General features: G+C 38.3%; 1 protein-coding gene across 3 annotated transcripts in view; it reads left to right on the forward strand.

The window, feature by feature from the left end:
* Nucleotides 1–14,159: 14,159 nt before the first annotated feature.
* The window catches only part of LOC145982076 (uncharacterized), a 41,562-nt gene continuing 34,582 nt past the window's right edge, over nucleotides 14,160–21,139 (forward strand). For all 3 annotated transcript variants that reach the window (XM_083115671.1, XM_083115672.1, XM_083115673.1), the window contains exons 1-2: nucleotides 14,160–14,415; nucleotides 19,394–19,607. In XM_083115671.1, the coding sequence (XP_082971797.1) occupies nucleotides 14,311–14,415; nucleotides 19,394–19,607 (319 nt within the window). In that variant the 5' untranslated portion in view covers nucleotides 14,160–14,310. The remainder of the gene's footprint in view (nucleotides 14,416–19,393; nucleotides 19,608–21,139) is intronic.

Genomic DNA, 21,139 nt, shown 5'->3' on the forward strand with positions numbered 1-21,139 from the left:
TTTGTTTGTTCTGTATTAATATGGAAAAGGTGTCAAGGTACAGTTTGTATGTAATAGCATTTAATGTTTTATCACAGCTTAATGATTCTGCTTCCTTTTATAAATTAGAGGAATTGTATTTGAAAGTTGATGTGTGTGTGTGTATATGTATATATTAACCATTTTAAGTATGAACAACAGGACAGTCTTACATGTGAAAATATCACAGGCAATAAAAGCACAAGTCATTGATATAAAAGTCATATCACTTTTTAATTATTCCATTACTGTTTTTTTAGTAATTTGTTGTAATGAATATATAAAACAAAATCCGTGTACACAATTTTTTATTGATTATTCTAAGATAATATCGGCTATCAGGATGTATACAGTAAGTAAAGAAGCGAATTTAACATTGTGCTTCTGAACTGTTTTCAAGGAAAAAGGTTCTGGATAATCCATTTTGAAACTACCAACCTGTTACAAAGTTCAGACTCACCCTGTGTAAATACAAATACATACGAGGGTAGGTTCCCTAGATGGATATGATAAACATTGCTTGGTGGTTTTATTCAACATATTCTCCTCTTAACACAATCCACTTTTCACATCACTGCTGCAATGCTTGCAGACCTTGCAAATAGAAATCCGATGATTGGATAGTGCCAAGTCTGGAAAATATGAAGGATACTCCTGTACCTGAAACCGCAGCTGCTCCAGTTTGTTCATTGTTTGAAATGCCTTATGGGCAGGTGCATTTGTCCTGCAGACAGGTGACCCCTTTTGCCAGGTTTTCACGTCGCTTTTCCTTGAGTGCCACCTTCAGTTTGTCCAGCAGAGAGATATAATATGTGGCATTGATGGTTGTGCCACATTAGAGGTAATCAGCCAGCAGGATGTCCTTAAAAAATCCAGAAGACCATCCCCTGATCTTTACTCATCCTCCAGCCCAAATTGCCAATTTCTTCACAGTGGTATATGATGGTGCCTTGTCCCCCCATGTCATGGTCAGTTTGTTGTGGATCTCCTTTGGTAAGAGGTACTTGATGAAGGGACACTGTTCACATTTTCTAATATCTGGAATCTGGTCGGACATCCTCAATTTGGAGCCTGAAAATGAAAAGTTCTAGTTATTTTATCCGGACATGATTAGGTGTGGTATATTATGAGCATTTAATTGATGGTGCTATAGAGCGACCACAAGGACAAAAACCTTCGCTGAAAAGTGTCCGTGCAACTTTGCCTTCTTCCGTTCAGCTCGGGCCATAAGAAAGCATGCTTTACTCTGCCCTCCCCTCCACACGGGAGTACGGTGCACTGGAGTTGTGGGTCTGGGCAGGTTTCTTTGCTTGTGGTTCCATTATAGTTTGTGGACTGGTAGCATCCTCTCCTTGTAATCAAGGGGTCCCGGGTTCGATATCTGGTGGAGGCACATAGTGGTTTGGATCCCACTTTAAACTGTAGGTCCATTCCCGATTAGCCTTATTGTGCATAAACTGCACTTAAAACACCAAATCAATCCAATCCAAAAGTTTGTGTACTGGTTTGCTCGAACCCACGTAAGCTGCGAATTTTTCAACCTGCCCTCGTACAATGTTACATTTTGTGTGTGGTTCTTTCATTAACTCAAACAAATATTAGATTTCATTTGCAATTATGGAAAAGAATGATCTCATACAACTTTCCATACTGCTAGAAAATACTAGAAAATATAGCACATTGTACAAATTTTAGAAAAAAGTCTCATTCAGGATTTCATACACAATGAAGTAATTGTAGCACTATATTTTAAATTGTTTCTACAACTACTTCTCAACCACAGCAACAGCAGACAGTGGTTACTAAAGTTATGAAGGGGTATCAGTCATACCGATTTCCTTTTAAAATCTGGATAAGAGTGTGAGTTGAGTGATGAACACCTCCTCCCTTTTATCATTTATCCCCGAATCCAGATTTTTCTTTTGCGTTTGGGGTGATAAGTGAGTATGATCAGGGTGCAATAAGATGCGTAAACAATTCAAGACAACTATTTTCATTAATTGATCTCGTCCATTCTGAGCATGTTTATAGAATTGGATTGTTCTGATGCTGGTGTAAAGATTCTGAACTGATTGTACTACATTTTGCTTCAATTCTTGAACTTGGGGTGTCTACCAGTCAAGAAAGTCATGGAAGTAGAGAAAAAGTAAAGAAATCAACAAGAAGTCAATAAAAGTCAAGGAATTGTACTTGTGGTCAAGAATTTTTGCTATCGCAATGACTGACTGATTGATTTAGTTTATTTTACTTCATTTTTCTGCCCCTGTGGCTAATCAAGAAGATGATGATGAATGGCAGTAAGATGAGATGAGTGAAGGGACAATCACAAATATCTATAGAGACGACAACATAAGCCCCACGTAAGATTATACTGGCTGCGAGTGCAGATGCCACCAGCTCCCTAGTCTGCCAAATACAATCCAGGTTGCCTTAATAGATAAAGCAAGTCCAATCCTCTTGTTAAATACAACTTCAGTTTTCATCTTAATTGGCCTTTTGGTAGAAGTTTTTCATCAAATAAATACCTATTTTCTTAATTGCTAATTTCAAACGTTACCAAGGTAGGGGACGTTTAAGAAATATGAAAAAAGGGCAGGAAAAAGTCAAGAATTTGGCTTTGTTATTTTGGTAGAAACCCTGGAGCTGCAAAATAAATCAATATGACCATCAACAATTTACCTAGTACTTGCATTCAGCTATACAGTAAGGAGAAAAGTGCTGCTATGTAATCATTAAAACCCCAAAAATGTAATGTAATGTAATGTCATGGCTGTTGGGAGGGGGAGACAAACTGGTCCATTGATCGATCTCCCCTGGAAATTTGCATCCTTCATTTCAAGTCACAAATAAGCAGAAAACTTGTTACTTTTATTGTTAATAACATAAAGTTAGTTAGTATTTGAACAGAATAACCATGAAAACTGCATTGATTGAAAATTCAGTGCAAAATACAAGAACCAGGTTATATGTCTCTATTCTGTCATTTAATCCAAAGAATAAATGAATCCACAATTGAAGGGTTTGCTGCAAGAAGGAGGTAGCTCCAATTTTTTAAATTATTGGCAAAGTGAAAAAAAACGTTTAGAAATCTGAAATGGAGAGTTATTTGAACAAAAGTTGTTTCAATACATTCTGTAGGTCTTTCTTCAGAATGGGGACAATATGTTCACCCAAAACATATATTCTAGATGACCTGGCACACGTTTTGTTGGTGTAGCTACCTCTTTTTTGCCACAAAACAGATGATCTGCTGATTTCTAGGGAAAAGACTGGTGCAAACAACTGATACCATGTGTAATGTTGTATTGGAAATAGATAAGAATACAGTTGAATAATGAAGTCAGAACAGAAAATAACACTCTTTCAGTCATCCAATTCATCCATTTGGCGCAAAACACAGGCAGCTCGAAGGAGGTATCTCCTTCGTGCACCAAACAAACAAGACAGTCAGCTCCATCTCGTGACTAACGCAGAACTGCCACTTGGAGCTACATATTTCTTGCACCAACTGAAAGCGGTGGTTTTATTGCACACAATAAGGTACAGAACACTAAAACCTCCAAAAGTGGAGCTTCCTCCTTTTTGCAGCAAACCCTTCAATAATTACAAAATTTAGTTTTGTATGAGAGGTCAAACAACATAAACTTCAGGAGTAAAATTTCCAGGTAACTTTTAAAGCTTTTTCTTGAATGATGTATGTTAAAATTAATAATAGTGGAATAACTGTACATTCCAGTAGACTAATTGTGTAAAATGTAATGAATATTAATTGTACTAGTTGTAGTGGATCAAGTAGGAGAGTATCCGCAAAGACACTTCTTTTCACATTACTTATTAACGACTTGCCTGATTCATTTGAAAATTCACACAAATTGCTGTTTGCAGATGACCTGAAATTCTACAGGAAAATAAGCAAACAAGATGACAGTGTTCAACTTCAAAATGATATTACAAAGTTAGAAATGTGGACAATAAACAATGATTTAACACTAACTATCAATAAATGCCATTTTGTAACATATACTCGAAAGAAAAACCCAGTTGAATTTCAGTATCAAATATACAACCATACTCTACCAAGAAATTTTATAGTCAAAGATTTAGGGGTTAGTTTTGATTCAAATCTTACTTTTAATAAACACGTAGAACAAATAATGAGTGAAGCGTTCAAGAACCTTGGGTTTATTCTTAGAATGGGGAGGGATTTCAAGAGTATAGAAAGACTAAAAGTTTTGTATTATTCATATGTAAGATCAAAACTCGAATATGCATCTGTTATGTGGAATACAGACACCAAAGTACAGTTTAGCAATTGAAAGAGTCCAATCAAAATTTCTTAGATTTTTAAAATACAAATTTCAGAAAGTTTACCCCACATTTGAACACTACGACAACCTAATATATGAAAGTCGGTTTACAAAGCTGTGTCATAGAAGAACGTTACAGGAAATAGTATTCTTATGGAAGTTGTTAAATAACGAAGTACATGCTGAACATCTACTCTGCCAGATAAATTTTCGAATCCCGTCGTCGGAAACTAGACTCAAAAATGAAGTGTTTCTTACAAAGAAGGCTAGATCGGAAATTAAAAAGAAATCTCCATTGTGGAGAATGTGCACCAGTTACAATAAATTGCTAATCAAGAATAACACCATTGACATCTTTTCTATGAACCTAAAGGACCTCGGTAAAGCCACTTTTAACACAATGACCTAAGCTTCAACACATAATTTCATAATGAATTGATGCGATAAAGTGTGTGTATATATATATAGAAAATAATTATAAATGTATTTTTATGTATGTGTATATATATAATATCTATCTATATTACAGAAATATATGTAATTGTATTCACTATGTGTCCTTCATATGGGCTCTGTAATTAGGTATGTACCTGTTGAGTTCAATACATAAATAAATAATAATAATAATAAAAATTGGAATGAAATACAGGGTCCGGCAGAGGAGTTAGACTGTTTTGAAATGTGAATAACACATAATTTTCAAAGCTACAGAAATACAGGTTATTGTATGCCATTTTAAGTTATTGTATGCCAATTGCCATGGCAATTCTTTATGATTTAAAAATGATGTCCTTCAAATGACTTCCATTTACGTGTACACGCATTCGAAGCCTCTCCCAAAAGTTGCGGACGGCACATTGCAATATTTCACCATCAATGTTTGCAATTTCATCTCTAATTGCAAGCTTCAGGTCTTCTAATGTGGGAGGTTTATTTATTTTATTTTAGATTTGAGGAATCCCCACAGACAAAAAATCACAGATTGTAAGGTCTGGTGACCGAGGAGGCCAGGGTATATCACCAAGCCGGGAAATGATATGTCCTGGAAGAAGTTGACGAACAACAGCTATAGAGGATCTAGATGTGTGAGCCGATGCTCCAACTTGTTGGAACCATATGTCTTGCTGATTTATCCTATGCCGAAGCCGACAAATTTCTGGTAAAACAAAAGATTCATCATTGCGGTATTGCGTTCAGAGTTCACCGCCACACAATCCCCATCTTCATCTTCGAAGAAATTCGGGCCGATGACGCCAAATGCAGCTACACCACACCACACCATACCATCACTCGTGAACTGTGAAGCAGCCGTTCATGAAGCTCCTACGGGTTTTCGTTTGACCAATATCTAAAGTTTTGCTTGTTTACGGATCCATTTAAATGGAAATGTGCTTCGTCACTCATAAGAATAATCGTTTCCTCAGACATTTGAAGCATCCGTTCAGCAAATCTTTTACGATTGACAAAGTCATCATCATGCAGCTCTTGCACAAACATAATCTTGTAAGGGTGAAATTTTAGATCCAGATGTAACATTCGTCGTACAAAGCGATCTGAAATCCCCAACGCTACAGCATGCTGGCTGGCAGACCGTCTTGGGCTCCTAACGATAGCTTCCCTTACTCGTCCTATGTTTTCTGGTGTCCTTACGGTTCGAACATGGCCAGGTGGTGGTGACCTATCCATAGCTGATGCTGTCAATCTGAAGTTCTGCACCCACCTGAGGATATTGTTGCAGCTTGGTACACACCCATGGCATGCCACATGAAAATGACGTCAAGAAAGACGCTGCTAAAAATACAGAACATTTTGTTCGCTGAGGCCTCATTTCAACACAGTCCAGCTCAAATTGTAATTTCTATCCTGTATGTATGCACCCATGCAACACAAATTCATGGTTTCCAGTCAGTAGCAGCTATCGGGTGCCAAAATTGGTAAGAGGCCAAGGACATTTTACTTATCTTTGTAGACAACTCTTAACATCAAGAGGCCGACTGGCCCCACATGCTCCCTCTAATCGCCACCACTGTTGCCAGGATAAGAAACTAATGTTAGGGACTTTTTGGAAGAACCCTAAAAAACAGCTTTGGATTTTGGATTGCCTCTTGATTTTTTTTTTGTATTATCTGACTTGTCTGCCAGCAAGGAATGTAATTGTAGGAATTTTAACTGACATGACAATTTCAGTTTTCTCCTGAGTGAACATATGTGTGTGAGATTCATGCAGGGGTGCACACAGAGGAAATTTATGATACATCCTGTGTCATGAATTTTGAAGCCCAAAAATAACAGAACATAAAGTAATAAACAATTTGAAATGTATTCTGCCATATTCTGTTATCTTAATACATAAATTTTGGAGGGATGGGCCTTTTGTTGCACCATGGGTTATGTTATAAACATCACATTTCGTGGAGAAAGTATTGGTGCTCGAATTAGTATTGTCAGTTTGCAGAGAAGTCTAAAAAAATTCTTACTCTTGCTCGCTCCACTCTTTATCTTGTAAGAGTTGCTGTTGCATCAAGTTTATAGTTATTCCTTAAAATAATTTTGTCTATGATTTTTTTTACCAATCATACCATGCCTTTAAAACCAAATAATGTGACTTCAATGTATGAGGGGCCATAGCAAATATTTTGGGATAACCCTGAGTCCCGAGGGAAAAAGCTGATCTAGCCACAAAACCTTCAGAAAGGAGTAAAATCACAGCTACTAATGAAAGCCTTGACGTTCTATTAAGTTAGCCATGTTGTAAGTTTACAAAGAAATAGAAATGCAGTGTCAACCAGGGAATGGGATATTATGATCCCACCAACTCCCCTTGAGTACTGTACCAATTGATTTTAGTATTTTTCATAAGACCGTGCTGCATGGCTGCATACATACAGGATAAAAATGTCATTCAAAACTTTTATTCTCAAATTGTTATATGGCATGTGAACACTGACGTACACAGAGGGGGGCTGAAGGGGTTACAACTGCCCCGAAATTGTGAGAAAATCAACATTTTCAAATAAATGCAACCCCTGACCTTCAAATGACCATTAATTGCCATTTTTGAGAGTGGGAAGTTATACATTTACGAAATATCTTATTGAGTATGCCACCCCCATAGAAAGTAGCTATGCAATATCCACCTTTACGACTTCAGCCCCTCCCGAAAGAAAATCCTGCATACGCCAGTGCGTGTGAATATGTCAAGACAGAATCTAAAAAAATGCTACCCGATTACTGAATTGGTGTATTTCGTGAAAAATATACAAAGCTGCCACGTTCTTTTTCTGCTGGAACCTCAAAAAAGATGCGCGTGGAAGTAGACTCGGTCTTTGTTTTATTGTGATTTCATCATGCTATGTATGCAATTACGTCTGTAACACATACTGTGAAGTTGTAGCGATTACTTTCACAAAAATGTTTTAAGATTAGGACCCTCAGCATTCTTCTAATAATAAACCTAAATGCTCTCGTAGTTAGGTTAGGTTCTGTTAGCATTAAAATAATATCGCTAAATGCTTTCTAAAGAAGAATGTTCTAAATTACCTGTACATTCATTCCCACTAATCATAAACTTTCATTTCTCTCGTCTTAATCTGTTCTTAAGATTTGTAATTTCCTCTTAGCAGACGAATTACGTGGCAGGAGCAAATTTGAAGTTTATTCTTACTGCTGACACGTACGTGGCAGCAGACTCGACCAATATTTTTTGCCTAAGTCGGGAAATTGCACATGACCGTGTTTTAAAATTGTTAATTCTCGATGTATTGATCTATGAATGTCTCAAATTTCTTGAAATGAGCTGTTTTTATTCCCGAAATGCAAAATTGGTCACAAGATAATGGGGAATTGCGATTTTTGAACAGTACACTATAAATACAAAAGTTGACGAATCTGGCAACTGTGCTAAGTAAGAAACAGTTAACAGATGACTGTGCAGACGACTCCTTTGCTTGGGTTTCTGTAATCCGTATTTGGAGATAATCTGTGATTCGAGTCTGTGAAAATGGAACTTCAAGTTGTACTTTTCTGGAAGTGTCTATTTTACATGGTTTTTTAATAATTGTGGACTTGAAAGTTATTTGTTATTAGAAGTGAAAGGTTCAGGATTCGATAAATACATACGTGATAGGTTTTGAACGCGAAAAGCGTAAGAAAGTGTGACTATCGAGTGCTACGATTGTGTTGTGACAGACATTTTTCTAGTTGTTTCAAAAGGATACCGGGAAACAATTAGATCGTCCCAACATGGAAGAAAGTAGTAATGAACTTAACGCAGCAAATGCTATGTTAGCTTTGGCTGACGTAACGGAAAACCAGAATGACTGGGCAGATATAAATGATCGAGAAGAAGACATGACGGATCACAAAAGCAAACGTGTTCCCAAAAGGCAAAGAGAGGAAAACAATGAAGTAGGCCAGGAAAAAGTAGCTAAATCACCCACATCTGCTATACCTAACTTTAATTATTCTAGAGATCAATCGGGACCATACATTGTTTTATTAGAAGGAGTGGATAAAAATATTGGCAAACTAAATGGGGGAAGTTTGGGCAATTTTTTTCGTAAAAACGAAATCCCAGTTGATCTAGTAGAGCAATGTGGACGAAATCGGGTGAGAGTCACATTTGCTAGTGCACAAGCAGCCAACACGTTCGTTAATGACCGAACACTACACACACAACTAGCCGTACTGGCCCGCGTACCCCAATCATTAGTTCAAAGAGAGGGTTTAATTTTTGGCGTGGCCATAGACTTAACAGAAACAGATATTCTGGAAGGAATTGATGCTGGTCCCATACAGGCAATAAGTGCCAAACGACAACAAAAGAAAATTTGGAACTCCGATGCGAATTTCACACTCAGAGATTCCACTGTAGTGTGTGTCACTTTTCGCGGAAACAGACTTCCAGAAAAAATTATATTAAATCTCGAAATCAAGGACGTACAACCTCGTATTAGACCTGTCTTGCAGTGCAAATGCTGTTACAGACTGTCTCATGGTGCAAATCAGTGCAAATCGAAAGCAAATTGCCCACAATGTGGATCCCCAAAGCATGGGGAATTTTGCAACAAACCACCCCAATGCATAAATTGCAAAGAACAACACAATGCTCTAGATAAGAATTGTCCAGCTAGGAGGGAAGCTCATGCCATACATACTCGTATGGCAATAGAAAATATTTCTTACTTTGAGGCTAGCCACAAAATACGGGGTACATATGTAGCCCCTCTCACAAAGGCGGAGGTATTACGATCACTACACGATCCACATACATACCCAACCTTACCTACCCTGGAAGCAGGTACCTCTTTTGGGGGACCACCGGCCTCTACAAGAAGAAACACTTATTCCAACATCGTGAGACAAGAACCTCCTACAAATAACAAAGCTAACTCTACCCAGGACTGTACACCTCTGGTGCGCCCTACACGTGGAAGAAGACGTAAGAAGAAAAATAATAAGAAAACCTCTGACACCTCGGACTCTTCTACCAGTGCCTCAGATGATGATATTTTCCATCCCTCACCCCCAATAGGATCCCGAGCCTTTCCTCCGCCTCGTAGTACAGGAGCTGGTGCACTTGGGAGAATTCCACCCAAGAGTACACCAGAAAGTATCACGATTCGTACGGACGAGAAGGTTCAAGGTCAACAAGGCCTAACAGAGACTCGTTCCGATAACACTTTACCTCCTATGCGGACATATGGTGCCAGAGACACATTATCTCCCGAACAGCGATCAATATATCGTTCTCTACTTGATCTTATTCCGGATCTATGGGCCTCTGTAGTTAATATACCAGAAATACACGAACAGGAGAAAATAATTAGAAGAATACAAGAACTTACGTCCCACCTCTTGTCTATTATGTCGGGTCGTTAATACGCCCCGATATCTTTCATATTTATCTCTATCACCTCCCCTCCCCTATCCTAAAAAAATGTCCTTGCCTGTTACTCTACAATGGAACGTGCGCAGTCTATCGGCACGTAAATGCGAAATTCAAGATCTGTTGGCGGATTACCGTCCACAACTTATCTGCCTACAGGAGGTGAAAGGTACTCATCATGAGAACTATCGGTTACCCCACTACATAATGTACGGCCCTCCCTTTGACCAAAATCAACGGGGAGTTGCTGTATATGTCCATGAAAATATACCCCATTCCGTAATTAACATTCCACATTCCCTCCCAATAATAAAAAAATACCAAGGTGAAATAGCTGCCGCCCGAATTAAATATGCTCATTATTTATTTACGCTTATATCTATGTACCTTCCACCACATCCTCTTTCTCAGAATATCCCACTCTCAGCCTTGAACGAACTTTTTACAATCATTCCGGGTCCATATTTGATAACAGGAGATTTTAATGCACATAATCACATATGGGGTAACTCTCGGACGGATCGGCTGGGAACCACAATAGAAAATTGGGTTACTGAAAATAACCTTATTATTCTGAATGATGGTTCCCCCACACATTATCCTCATAACGGATCCAGCCCGACGAGTATAGACCTCACTTTAGTATCACCACATATATTCAATAACATCAATTGGTTTAACGACATGGATTTAAGAGGGAGTGATCATACCCCAATTTTCCTTTCTTTACCGGCTAATTTATCGACTACAAGCACACCTGTACCTCCGGTTCGCCGCTGGAAACGCGATTCCATAAACTGGGAAAATTTCCGCAGTTCTTTCCTCCGTTTATATTATAGTGATGATTCGGCTTCAGTAAGGACCATTACATATACCCAATTCTTGCAAATGCTAACAATCGCACTCGATGACAGCGGAACGAGACAAAAGTTTTACTCTTTTGACCGTTTTCCAAAACTCTATTGGTGGAACCCAACCTGTGCCTCAATTAAAAAAAGAAAGAAAATATTAGCAAAATTATACGCCAGATATCCTATGCCGGATACCTGGCGAGAACTAAAGAATGCCCAGGCGATAGCGAAAAAAACATATATCAAAGCTAAACGTCAGGCATGGAAATCATATTGTCAGTCTCTTGACCTTAACGTGCCAATTAGTATAATTTGGCGGAAATTCAATTCTCTCCGACATCCCCATGTTTCCCATCCACGTCCAATTGATACTTCCTGGGAATCAGATTTTATGGATCTTCTCACCCCCCCATCCGTTCCTATGCCTTCCCCCTGTTATGACCGTGAACCTACCGAATTTACTGATGACTTCCCAGCTATTTCAGTTAAAGAACTAAAAAATATCCTTGATAAAATCAAATCCACGGCACCTGGCTACGATGGTATTACCTATGAAATTCTAAAGCACTTACCAGTTCAAGGGTTCGAAATTCTTGCTGCGATTTATAATTATGTATATCGCAGAGGAAGAATACCACGTGGCTGGACCCAACATATTGTGATACCTATTTTAAAACCAAACAAACCAACCATGCAAGCCTCTTCATATCGACCTATAGTTTTGATACCAGTTATGGCTAAACTATTCGAACGTACCCTCCAACATAGAATTGTTTGGACACTAGAAAAACGCCAATTTTTCCCATCCACACAATTAGGATTTCGCATCGGTCTTGGTAGTCAGGATGCTATTGCTACACTCACTGTTGCTATTCAAAATAGCCAACTCCTGAGACAATTTTGCTTCAGCTTATTTGTTGACATCGCTAAAGCATATGACTCCGTTGACATTTCAATATTATGCAATCTTCTTGATTCAATAAACATTCACCCGATTGTGGCTAAAATAGCTTGGAATCTATATCAGGAACGTATTCTGGTCTTCTGGTTTCATAATGATGTGAAGGGCCCGAGACTGGTTCGGAGCGGAATACCACAGGGCTCCCCTCTGAGTCCCCTCCTCTTTAACATTTACACCAAATATATACATCAAATACCAAGGGCCACTCAAAACATCATTCAATATGCTGACGATTTTTGTTTTTATCAAAGTACATCAGACAGCACACAAGGAATTTTAGAAATGCGCAACCTGATTCATACTCTACGTGTTCAATTATTATCTCGCGGTTTATCTTTTTCTGCCGAGAAATCAAAAATTATAATATTTAACCCTTATACATCAAACCGACACCCTAACAATCTGACACATATACTACAGATTCCGGTAGTATCTTCCTGTACTTACCTGGGGGTTTCCTTTGATAGAAAATTAGATTGGAAAGTCCATATTAACAAACTGCTAGCAAAAGGAAAACAAATAATCAATATTCTAAAAGGTTTGGCGAACACGAAATGGGGTGGACACCCGTCCATTATGACTTTGTTCTACAAAAATTGCTTTCGCTCTTTATTCGAGTATTCGGCACCCGTTTATGGTGGGACGATTGATACTTGGGCCGATAAAATAGACATTTTACAGAGACAGGCACTCCGTGTTTGTCTAGGATTAATGAAATCTAGTCCAAATATTAGTGTCTACAACGAGAGCGCTGAACAGGCCCTTTCATTTAGACGCCAGTATTCTACTACGAAATTTCTATTTAAAATATGGGAAAGACACAACCATCCTTTCAATAAAGCATTTGCAATACAACGACAACTGGGTGAAACTTTACCCTTGGATAGATCATGTTCTAGATATTATTTTTTGTATTGTTACAACATAGATAGAGAAGCATATCACTTAAGTTACACTATAGAAAATCCCTTGATTTACAATTTGAGGATTCCTACCGAGTCACCTGTCAATGTCAATTATGTTGATTTCGGTCGACATGAATATTATAAAGAAATTTGGCCAGACTATGACTTCATATACACTGACGGATCAAAAGATGACGAACATGTCGGCTGCGCATTCTACGCACCCTGCCAAAACATAGTCAGACAATTCTCCTTACCGCAAGACATGTCCATATTTTCGGCAGAATGTTATGCCATACACCAGGCATTGCTCTATGCCCGTGGAGCGGGATTTAAAAAAACTCTAATTCTAACTGACGCAATGAGTGTTTTATTTACACTCGATCGTTGTGGAAAAGATGCATACCGCATGCCCATTCTCCCGTCCCTGATCTTACAAACTACATTAAATCTCCGCCAAAATGATCAACGAGTGCAATTTACGTACGTAAAAGCTCATAGCAATCTTAATATATATCAGGATTTAGTGGACCAATACGCAAAAAAGGCAAAGAACACTCCTTTTCCTACTCCCCTTCGTTTATCCTATACTGATCTTCTACCCCGAGTTAAAATGAAACTTAATTCCCAATGGGAAGCTCGGGCACTTAATCAAATTGCAAATACGACTACTTATAAATGGTACGCAGAAAAAGTAGTCAGTCGACCCTGGTTTCATAAACTGAAACTTCCTCGTGAAGTGATAACTTTCACACTTCGCCTACGAACGGGACACGTTTGCACAAACGAACACCTAGCAAGACTGCATCAAAATCCCTCCCCTGCTTGTGATTGCGGAGAAAACAAACAAACGCCAGTTCATCTCTTCTTCCATTGCCCGTTAAGAAGCAAATACAGACACGCTCTTTTTAACTGTTTACACAGAGCCAAAATACCATTTCCCATATCCATACCATCCCTATTATCGTCTCCTTCACCGCGTACGATGTGGATATTATATAGTTTTGCCAGACAGAATGGTATTCAATTTTGAAATTTGTGTGTATGTTCAAGCTTCTGATCAGTACTAAAATACAGTGAAGTGTAATATTACAATATCTTTACGACCACAACTTACACTGACTTCGATTCAATGGTACTTCTGCTCACAAGTGTACTACATCGCAGACCTTTGACCAAAACTGCCATATACCCGGCGGTAAGGGTCACGAAGAAGAAGAAGAAGTAATCCGTATTTTGGGTGAATGTTGTTATGAAACAGGTTCGTTTTCAGAGGATTAGGTAGTTTCACGTACGAGCAAGTTACTTTACTACGAAGTTAGATGCTATCAATTTTCTTCTGACATGTGTTGTTTTTACTGCACATAAAACTTTACGAAGTATGACTCAAGAAGCATCCACAGCTAGTGCCGAAGGAAAGAAGGGGTCAACTATTGAACATGTCAAGATTAAAGAGAAGAAAGATCGTACTCTTCCACCCAGTAAGGTGAGTAGTCAGCACTACAATAATTAACTTTTTCGATGTAATATAATGAATGTTTCTGCACTTTACTGCCATGAAAACTGATTACCGGCCACAACCAAGTAGTTCTTCAGCTAAAAGTGTACGTCTTTTGGACTCGAACACTCGTTCATTTTCCACGGTGCTTGGCCAATAAGCTCTTGATTGAAGCCAATTAATAATTGTTTAATTTTGAACTAAGCAGCTGTAGTAATCTTCATGCGCAACTAGGGTGACAGTTTTTATTAAATGTTAAGTATCCCCGAAACGGCTGGAATTTCTTTATTTTCTTCTTTTTCATATTGGTACTTACGTATTCTGCATTCCTAAATATTCTGGAAGGTGCCATTTGTTTTTTTTTTTCATGCAAATAATCTCGACATATCGAGTAATTATTGTTTGTTCGTTTTCGCTTGCGTTATACTCAATATGGCGGAGAAATCTTGACTAGCGTTGTCGATGATCAGTGGTTAGACAGTGTTGCAACCTTCTTCATCGAAAAATACTTATGGTAGTAGTTTACTATTGTGGGGTCAGGTGACTCCGGCCAATTTCTAACATGCCTTTAACAGGGAGTCTATAGAAAAAGCCGGAGCGGAGGCGAGGCCGCGTTAGCGGTGGTGGGTCAATTGCCCCAGGGGTGGAGCCCGGAATCGGTGGGAAATTTCGACTCGAAAATTTCAAATGAAAATAGTGAAGAATAAATTCAACTGGACACTGTGCAATTTCACCACGCATCCTGTGCACGTCATCTTCTCACAAGTTCGTATTCAGAAATGATGCAAAGTTACATACATTCATTGACGTTACACTACTGTTACACAGCAGGAAAACCGCGTGTTTGGACCGGTAGTTACGTCATCAAGTGCACACATAATTTGGTTCACGTAGTAGAAGGACATTAATGGAACAGGTTTTGTGCATCGGAGAGACATTAATATTAAAAAAATAGATGATTTTCCGTGAAAATTCATTGAGTGAGGCGAAAAAACACTTCCCAGACCTTCATAGAATATACAGAAACTCTTTTTGGTAAGTACTTTCTCCTGTAAAATTGAAGAAATGTGTTTCGGGGAAACTTGAATTTTACTGCAGGCTCGTCTTGAAAATTGAAAATAACCCATTCTGGGGATTTTGCATGTTTGATGCATTGATGAGATGATGATTACGAGGGTCACTATTTATATTTTGAGCCTTGGCAACACTGATTGAAGTTAGGTGCGATTTGACGTTTGCACGGAATCGTCTGGCATTATTGACCATAACATACTTCAAATGTTTTGTCAATAGCTTCATTTGTGTTGTTTATGTTGCCTTGGAGATTGCGCGACAACAATAAAATGGAATTAACTTGTGAACATTTTCGTGCGATGATTTTTACGATTTTCAACGTGGATTATCAAGACAAGAGTGCATCGATCAACTTACTTCCACATTTGGCAATGAAGCCCCATCCTTTGCCACTGTGAAACGCTGGTATAACGAATTTAATCGTGGCCGCCATTCGCTCACCGACGAGATTCGCGAAGGTCGTCCAAAATCAGTTGTTGTTCAAGGAAACATTGATGCTGTGCAAAACCTAATACTGCAAGATCGTCATGTGACATACTGTGAGATTGAGGCAACCATAGGCATTAGTTCCACCAGCATATATAAAATATTACATGATCATTTAGCTGTGAGAAAGGTATGTCCTCGTTGGATCCCACACAATTTGAGAGAAACTCAAAAAGACGCTCGCTTCAATTGGTGCAAACAAATGCTCAATAAATACAATCGTGGTGCTTCAAAAGACGTATATAAGATTGTAAGAGGTGACGAATCATGGATATATGCATATGAGCCGGAACGTAAACAGCAGTCGACTGTATAGGTGTTTCAAGATGAACCCAATCCAACAAAAGTTGTTCGCGCAAAAAGCACATCGAATCAAATGGTCGCCTGTTTTTTCGGGAAAACTGGTCATGTGGCAACTGTGCCTTTAGAACGGTCAACTCTGAATGGTACACAACAATTTGTTTGCCAGAGGTCTTCGGTTAAATACGGAAAACAAACAAACGCCGTTGGATCATTCTTCATCAAGACAATGCTAGCTGTTACACATCTCGTCTAACAACCGACTTTATGAACAGTCAAAAAATCTAATTGATGGGTCATCTGCCGTACAGTCCTGATTTGGCACCCAATGACTTCTTCTTGTTCCCGAATGTCAAGAATAAATTGCGTGGACAACAATTTTCCTCGGCTGAAGATGACGTTGATGCATTCAAAAACCATATTATGGAGGTGTCTCAAGAAGATTGGAAGAACTGCTTTGACAAATGGTTCGAACGAATGCAAAAGTGTATTGACCATAAAGGAGAATACTTCGAAAAACAATAAAGCAGTTTTCAATGCCAAATTCCTGTTTTTTCATTGTTAGGCTCAAAATATAAATAGTGACCCTCGTACAGCTGCAGCAAGAGAATTTAATAGTATTATTTCACAATGTAGGATGTTTTATGGTAAGAAGGAATAAAAAAAGCAGTAAAAACGAGGGAGGTTAATCTGTAAAATTTAAATGATAAGCAAAAGGACAAACATAGGAGAGAGAAATGAAAATGAAAATATATGAGAAGGGAAAACCTTCTTGGCGGAGTGGTTGAATGAATACCAGCCTGGGCATGGATGTTCTTTGCGAGTGTCCATTCATGAATTTACTCAGGTATGAATGCACAATATAGAGAATGGCTCCAATTCCTTTTCTACTTCTTTTACTCATTAAATATGCAGTCCTGGTAGCATATCTGGATTTGGGGGTCACGTGTAAAAATTGTACACTTACGTCTATATATGTTGCAAAATTACGTTCTTCATTACCACTATCATTCACCATACATCAACATAAGGTAAAAATTACCAATACGTAGATTGTGTCCAATTTCATAGATTTTTGGTATACTAACTACATTTGGCCTAATCACGACTCTGTTGTTAAAATGCGGGGGTCACGTGAAAAAATTGTACATTTATGTATATATATATATATATATGTTGCCACAAACCATGCACGGGTAGCCCCACAAATTATTTCCGGTAAGGTTAGGTTAGGCAAGCTTAGTTAAAATTTTGTTCGTAAAACAATGCGATACAGCTTTTTAAAAAAAATAATTCTGAACTTGCGGTGGCTCAGTCGGTAATGCATCTGACTACCATGCTAAAGGTCCCGAGTTCGATCCCCGGCCGGTTCAAATCCTGAAACTTTTCTAATGTTGGAAGCTGCCCTGGCACCCACCCAGCATCGAATAACATGGGTACCTAGGGGAAACCCTAGGGGGTAAAGGTGGTCAGGGGTGTGTTGCTGATCACATCACCCCCACTCACGACAGGATGAAGAAAGTGTGGGGCATTACCCCCACACCCCCTATTTGCCTTCATGGCGTGGTGCTAAGCACTAGAGATGGCCAAACGGATCTGATAGTTTCGTGTATCAATCCCATTATAATATTACCACACCTTAAAAGGTATTATGACCTTCGATTACAAAGAAATTTTTCATTGTTAGTCCTACAAGATTTTTTTCAAGTGTTGTTCCTAAAATAATTTGCTACTCATCGGCTAACACACTCATGCACAAAAATAATCTTACTTGTTTAACATAAAATGTCAGAGGTGATTTTGTAAATTCCATTGAAACGAATATGTATTCATTCAAATGTATTGGAGATGGAAACACATAAATGTGAGACATTCCATTCCAGGATGAAAACTTTAACACATTTAACAAGATAGAAATGTTATACAAAAATTATAAAATTGTTCTACAGTTAGTTTTAAAAATTAAAATAAAACATTATAATATATGCAGTGTTATATAATTACAAAGTGTAAGACTAACAAGGGAGGTTATCTAAGTGTCCCCCTCTGATTTCCATGAAACTTGGCAGGTGTATAGAGGGGCCCAAAGGAAGAAATGTGTTTTTTTGTTTCCGCTAAAAAAAAACTGTTCTAGGGGCACCCCCCCTCAAATGTTAAGATGAGGACAAATTGAAGTGGGATCTGACCCCTGTGTCCCCCTCCGATTTCCATGAAACTTGACAGGTGTATAGAGGGGCCCAAAGGAAGGATACGTGTTTTTTTGTTTCGGCTAAAAAAAAACTGTTATGGGGTGCAACCCCCCCTCAAATGTTAAGATGAGGACAAATTGAAGTGGGGATGCATATATGAATTATATTTAAATTGAGAGTTGACAACGTTTTAAACTCGAAAAATCATTTTAAAAAAGGGTGTTTCCCAACCTTGCCTGGAGAGTGTTTTTAGACCATGCTGGTAGGAAATTCCTTTTTTTACATAAAAAACTTGACTATTTTGCATTTGAATCTACATATAACAATATTACACGTTATTGTATACAGTCTTTGAGAAAATGATTTAGTGGGCTTAGTTGTTGAATGCTTTCGTGAGTAGGTTAGGCCTGTAAGATTTGGTTGTGCCACTGTGAAATTCTCGGAAATTTCACAGATAGTTTTAAAACATTCTTACAGGTCATAAAAATGTTAATATAACTATGAGAATTTGCTGGGTTGAAAATTATGTGAGAGATACATACTTTATATATATTTGGAATATGTTCTCATGAGCAATTGCTCTTTTACCTGTTGATTACACTAGATAAGCTTGTTTGGCTGCCATAGTGTGCCTGAATTTTCCTTCCTCCTATTCATGTGTAACATGAAAAACAATACTTTTATGAGGACTTCTACATCTTTTTCAGGAACAAATATTTGTAGAATAGTTTTTGCTATTACCAAATGCTGGAATTTGTGTCAAAGCTTCCCAAACTATTAATAGTTTCTTCATCCTCCTTTACACCCTGTAAAAACCATTCAGCATACGGAAGTCAGGCCTTGCAATGTTAATAAAGTAGGACTTTGTGTGCTATTGAATGCATGTTTGTGATAATTACCAAAGTTTTGTGTTGCAGGTCGTGGTACGAAGGCTGCCACCAACGATGACGCAGGAAACCTTTATCGAGCAAGTCTCACCCCTCCCAGAGAATGATTACATGTATTTCGTCAAAGGTGACATGAGCCTTGGCCAGTACGCATTCTCAAGAGCATACCTAAATTTTATTCACCAAGAGGACATATTTATCTTTAAGGATAAGTTTGATGGCTATGTGTTTGTTGACCAGAAAGGTACAAGTACTTTTTAGAAGTTATTACAATGTAGCACATTGCACTAGTGTATTGTCTTGTTTGATGCCAGTTTTTTTTGTTTTTTGCATTATATTTCTTACCCATCTGCAGAACATATTCAATTGAAGGAAAGGATTAAGTGGCGACCCTTTACGGAAACACCCAAATGCCAACCTCATTTCTGGGTTCGATACCCGGTGGTGGCACATAGTGGTTCAGATTCCACTTTAAACTGTAGGTCCAGTCCCGATTAGCCTTACTGTGCATAAAGTGGACTTAAAACACCAAATCAATCAATCAACCTCATTTCCACGTAGTACACCCCAGACTGCATTTTGCAGGCTAATGAGGCTCTGGCGTCTGGACCCATGGCCAGTATAACCGTCTATGGGAATATTAAGTTAATAAATTTTGATAATTGATGGAGTAAAAACATATACACTGAAGATGTTTATGTGTTTAGTCTTTTGGGTAGTGGTATTTCTTTAAGGCACCATTAATTTGGATACCATTTCAAGTAAATCATGTTTGTGCAAGGTGTAAGGAAGCTTTCAGTCTGACATGACAACCCACAAGACCCACTTACCACTTGGAAAGGAATCATTTATTTATTTATTTATTGCAATTTCCAGTACAGCAGAAGCCATTTTAAACCGGAAAGACACAACAATAAAACAGTACCCTAGTGTTAAAAAGAACACACGAAACAAAATATAAACATAAACAAGCCAAGACAGTACCAAGGTAAACAGATTACTTTCACAATGCATTACTTATGTACAATTTTTTCTAAGTTGGTGATAAATAACGAATATGAACTGAAAATATCTACTTGGTTTGAGATGATATTGAATTGGTTCGGTAGCCTATACAACCTTTCGTTCTGGAATGACACGACTAGCTGCACATGTTGCTTGTCCCTTGTATGGATTATTTTCTCAATAGTGTGCATTGTAATTAACTCTGATAAACTTACTTTTCATTTTTCTGTGTAAATTTCTTTTGCGATCGATTTCGCCACCCATCTGGTGGCTTCGTCAGGTGTGTACTGTCTTGCTGCGGGCAGCGTGGTTCTTTCTTCTTCTGCTTGTGCTCGTGGTGGTGCTAGTTGAAGCAGTCCTTTCATTTTCTGCCGTTCCCGGGTGGGCGTAGTGCTTCCTTTCTTTTACCGCACAACGCGCTGCTCCACAAAAGCAGACGACGCGAGTGGGAACTGCTGCTTACAGCGCCAAAACCCCGTTGTTCTTTTGACTTTATTATTTCTGTTTGTGACCTTTGGATATTTGGGACATGAATACAGCATTATAGCCACTCTATTGTTTAAGCTTGTGATTTTATTCAGGCTATGGTTGTAGTTTGTTACTTTGGTGTGTAATAGGGTGAACAACTTTGAGGGAGATTTCCAACTTTTGCCACTGAATGTACAGGAGATTTAGTCGCAACAAATTTTGTGAATTTTTAGTAGTGCAGTGTCACTCCAGCAAATTTCATGGAATGGATAATATTAAATAAATGAATTAAGTTATATTTTA

The sequence above is a fragment of the Lepisma saccharinum genome, chromosome 30 (genome assembly GCF_977018435.1).
Source record: "Lepisma saccharinum chromosome 30, izLepSacc3.1, whole genome shotgun sequence".
NCBI classification, from domain to species: Eukaryota; Metazoa; Arthropoda; class Insecta; order Zygentoma; family Lepismatidae; genus Lepisma; species Lepisma saccharinum.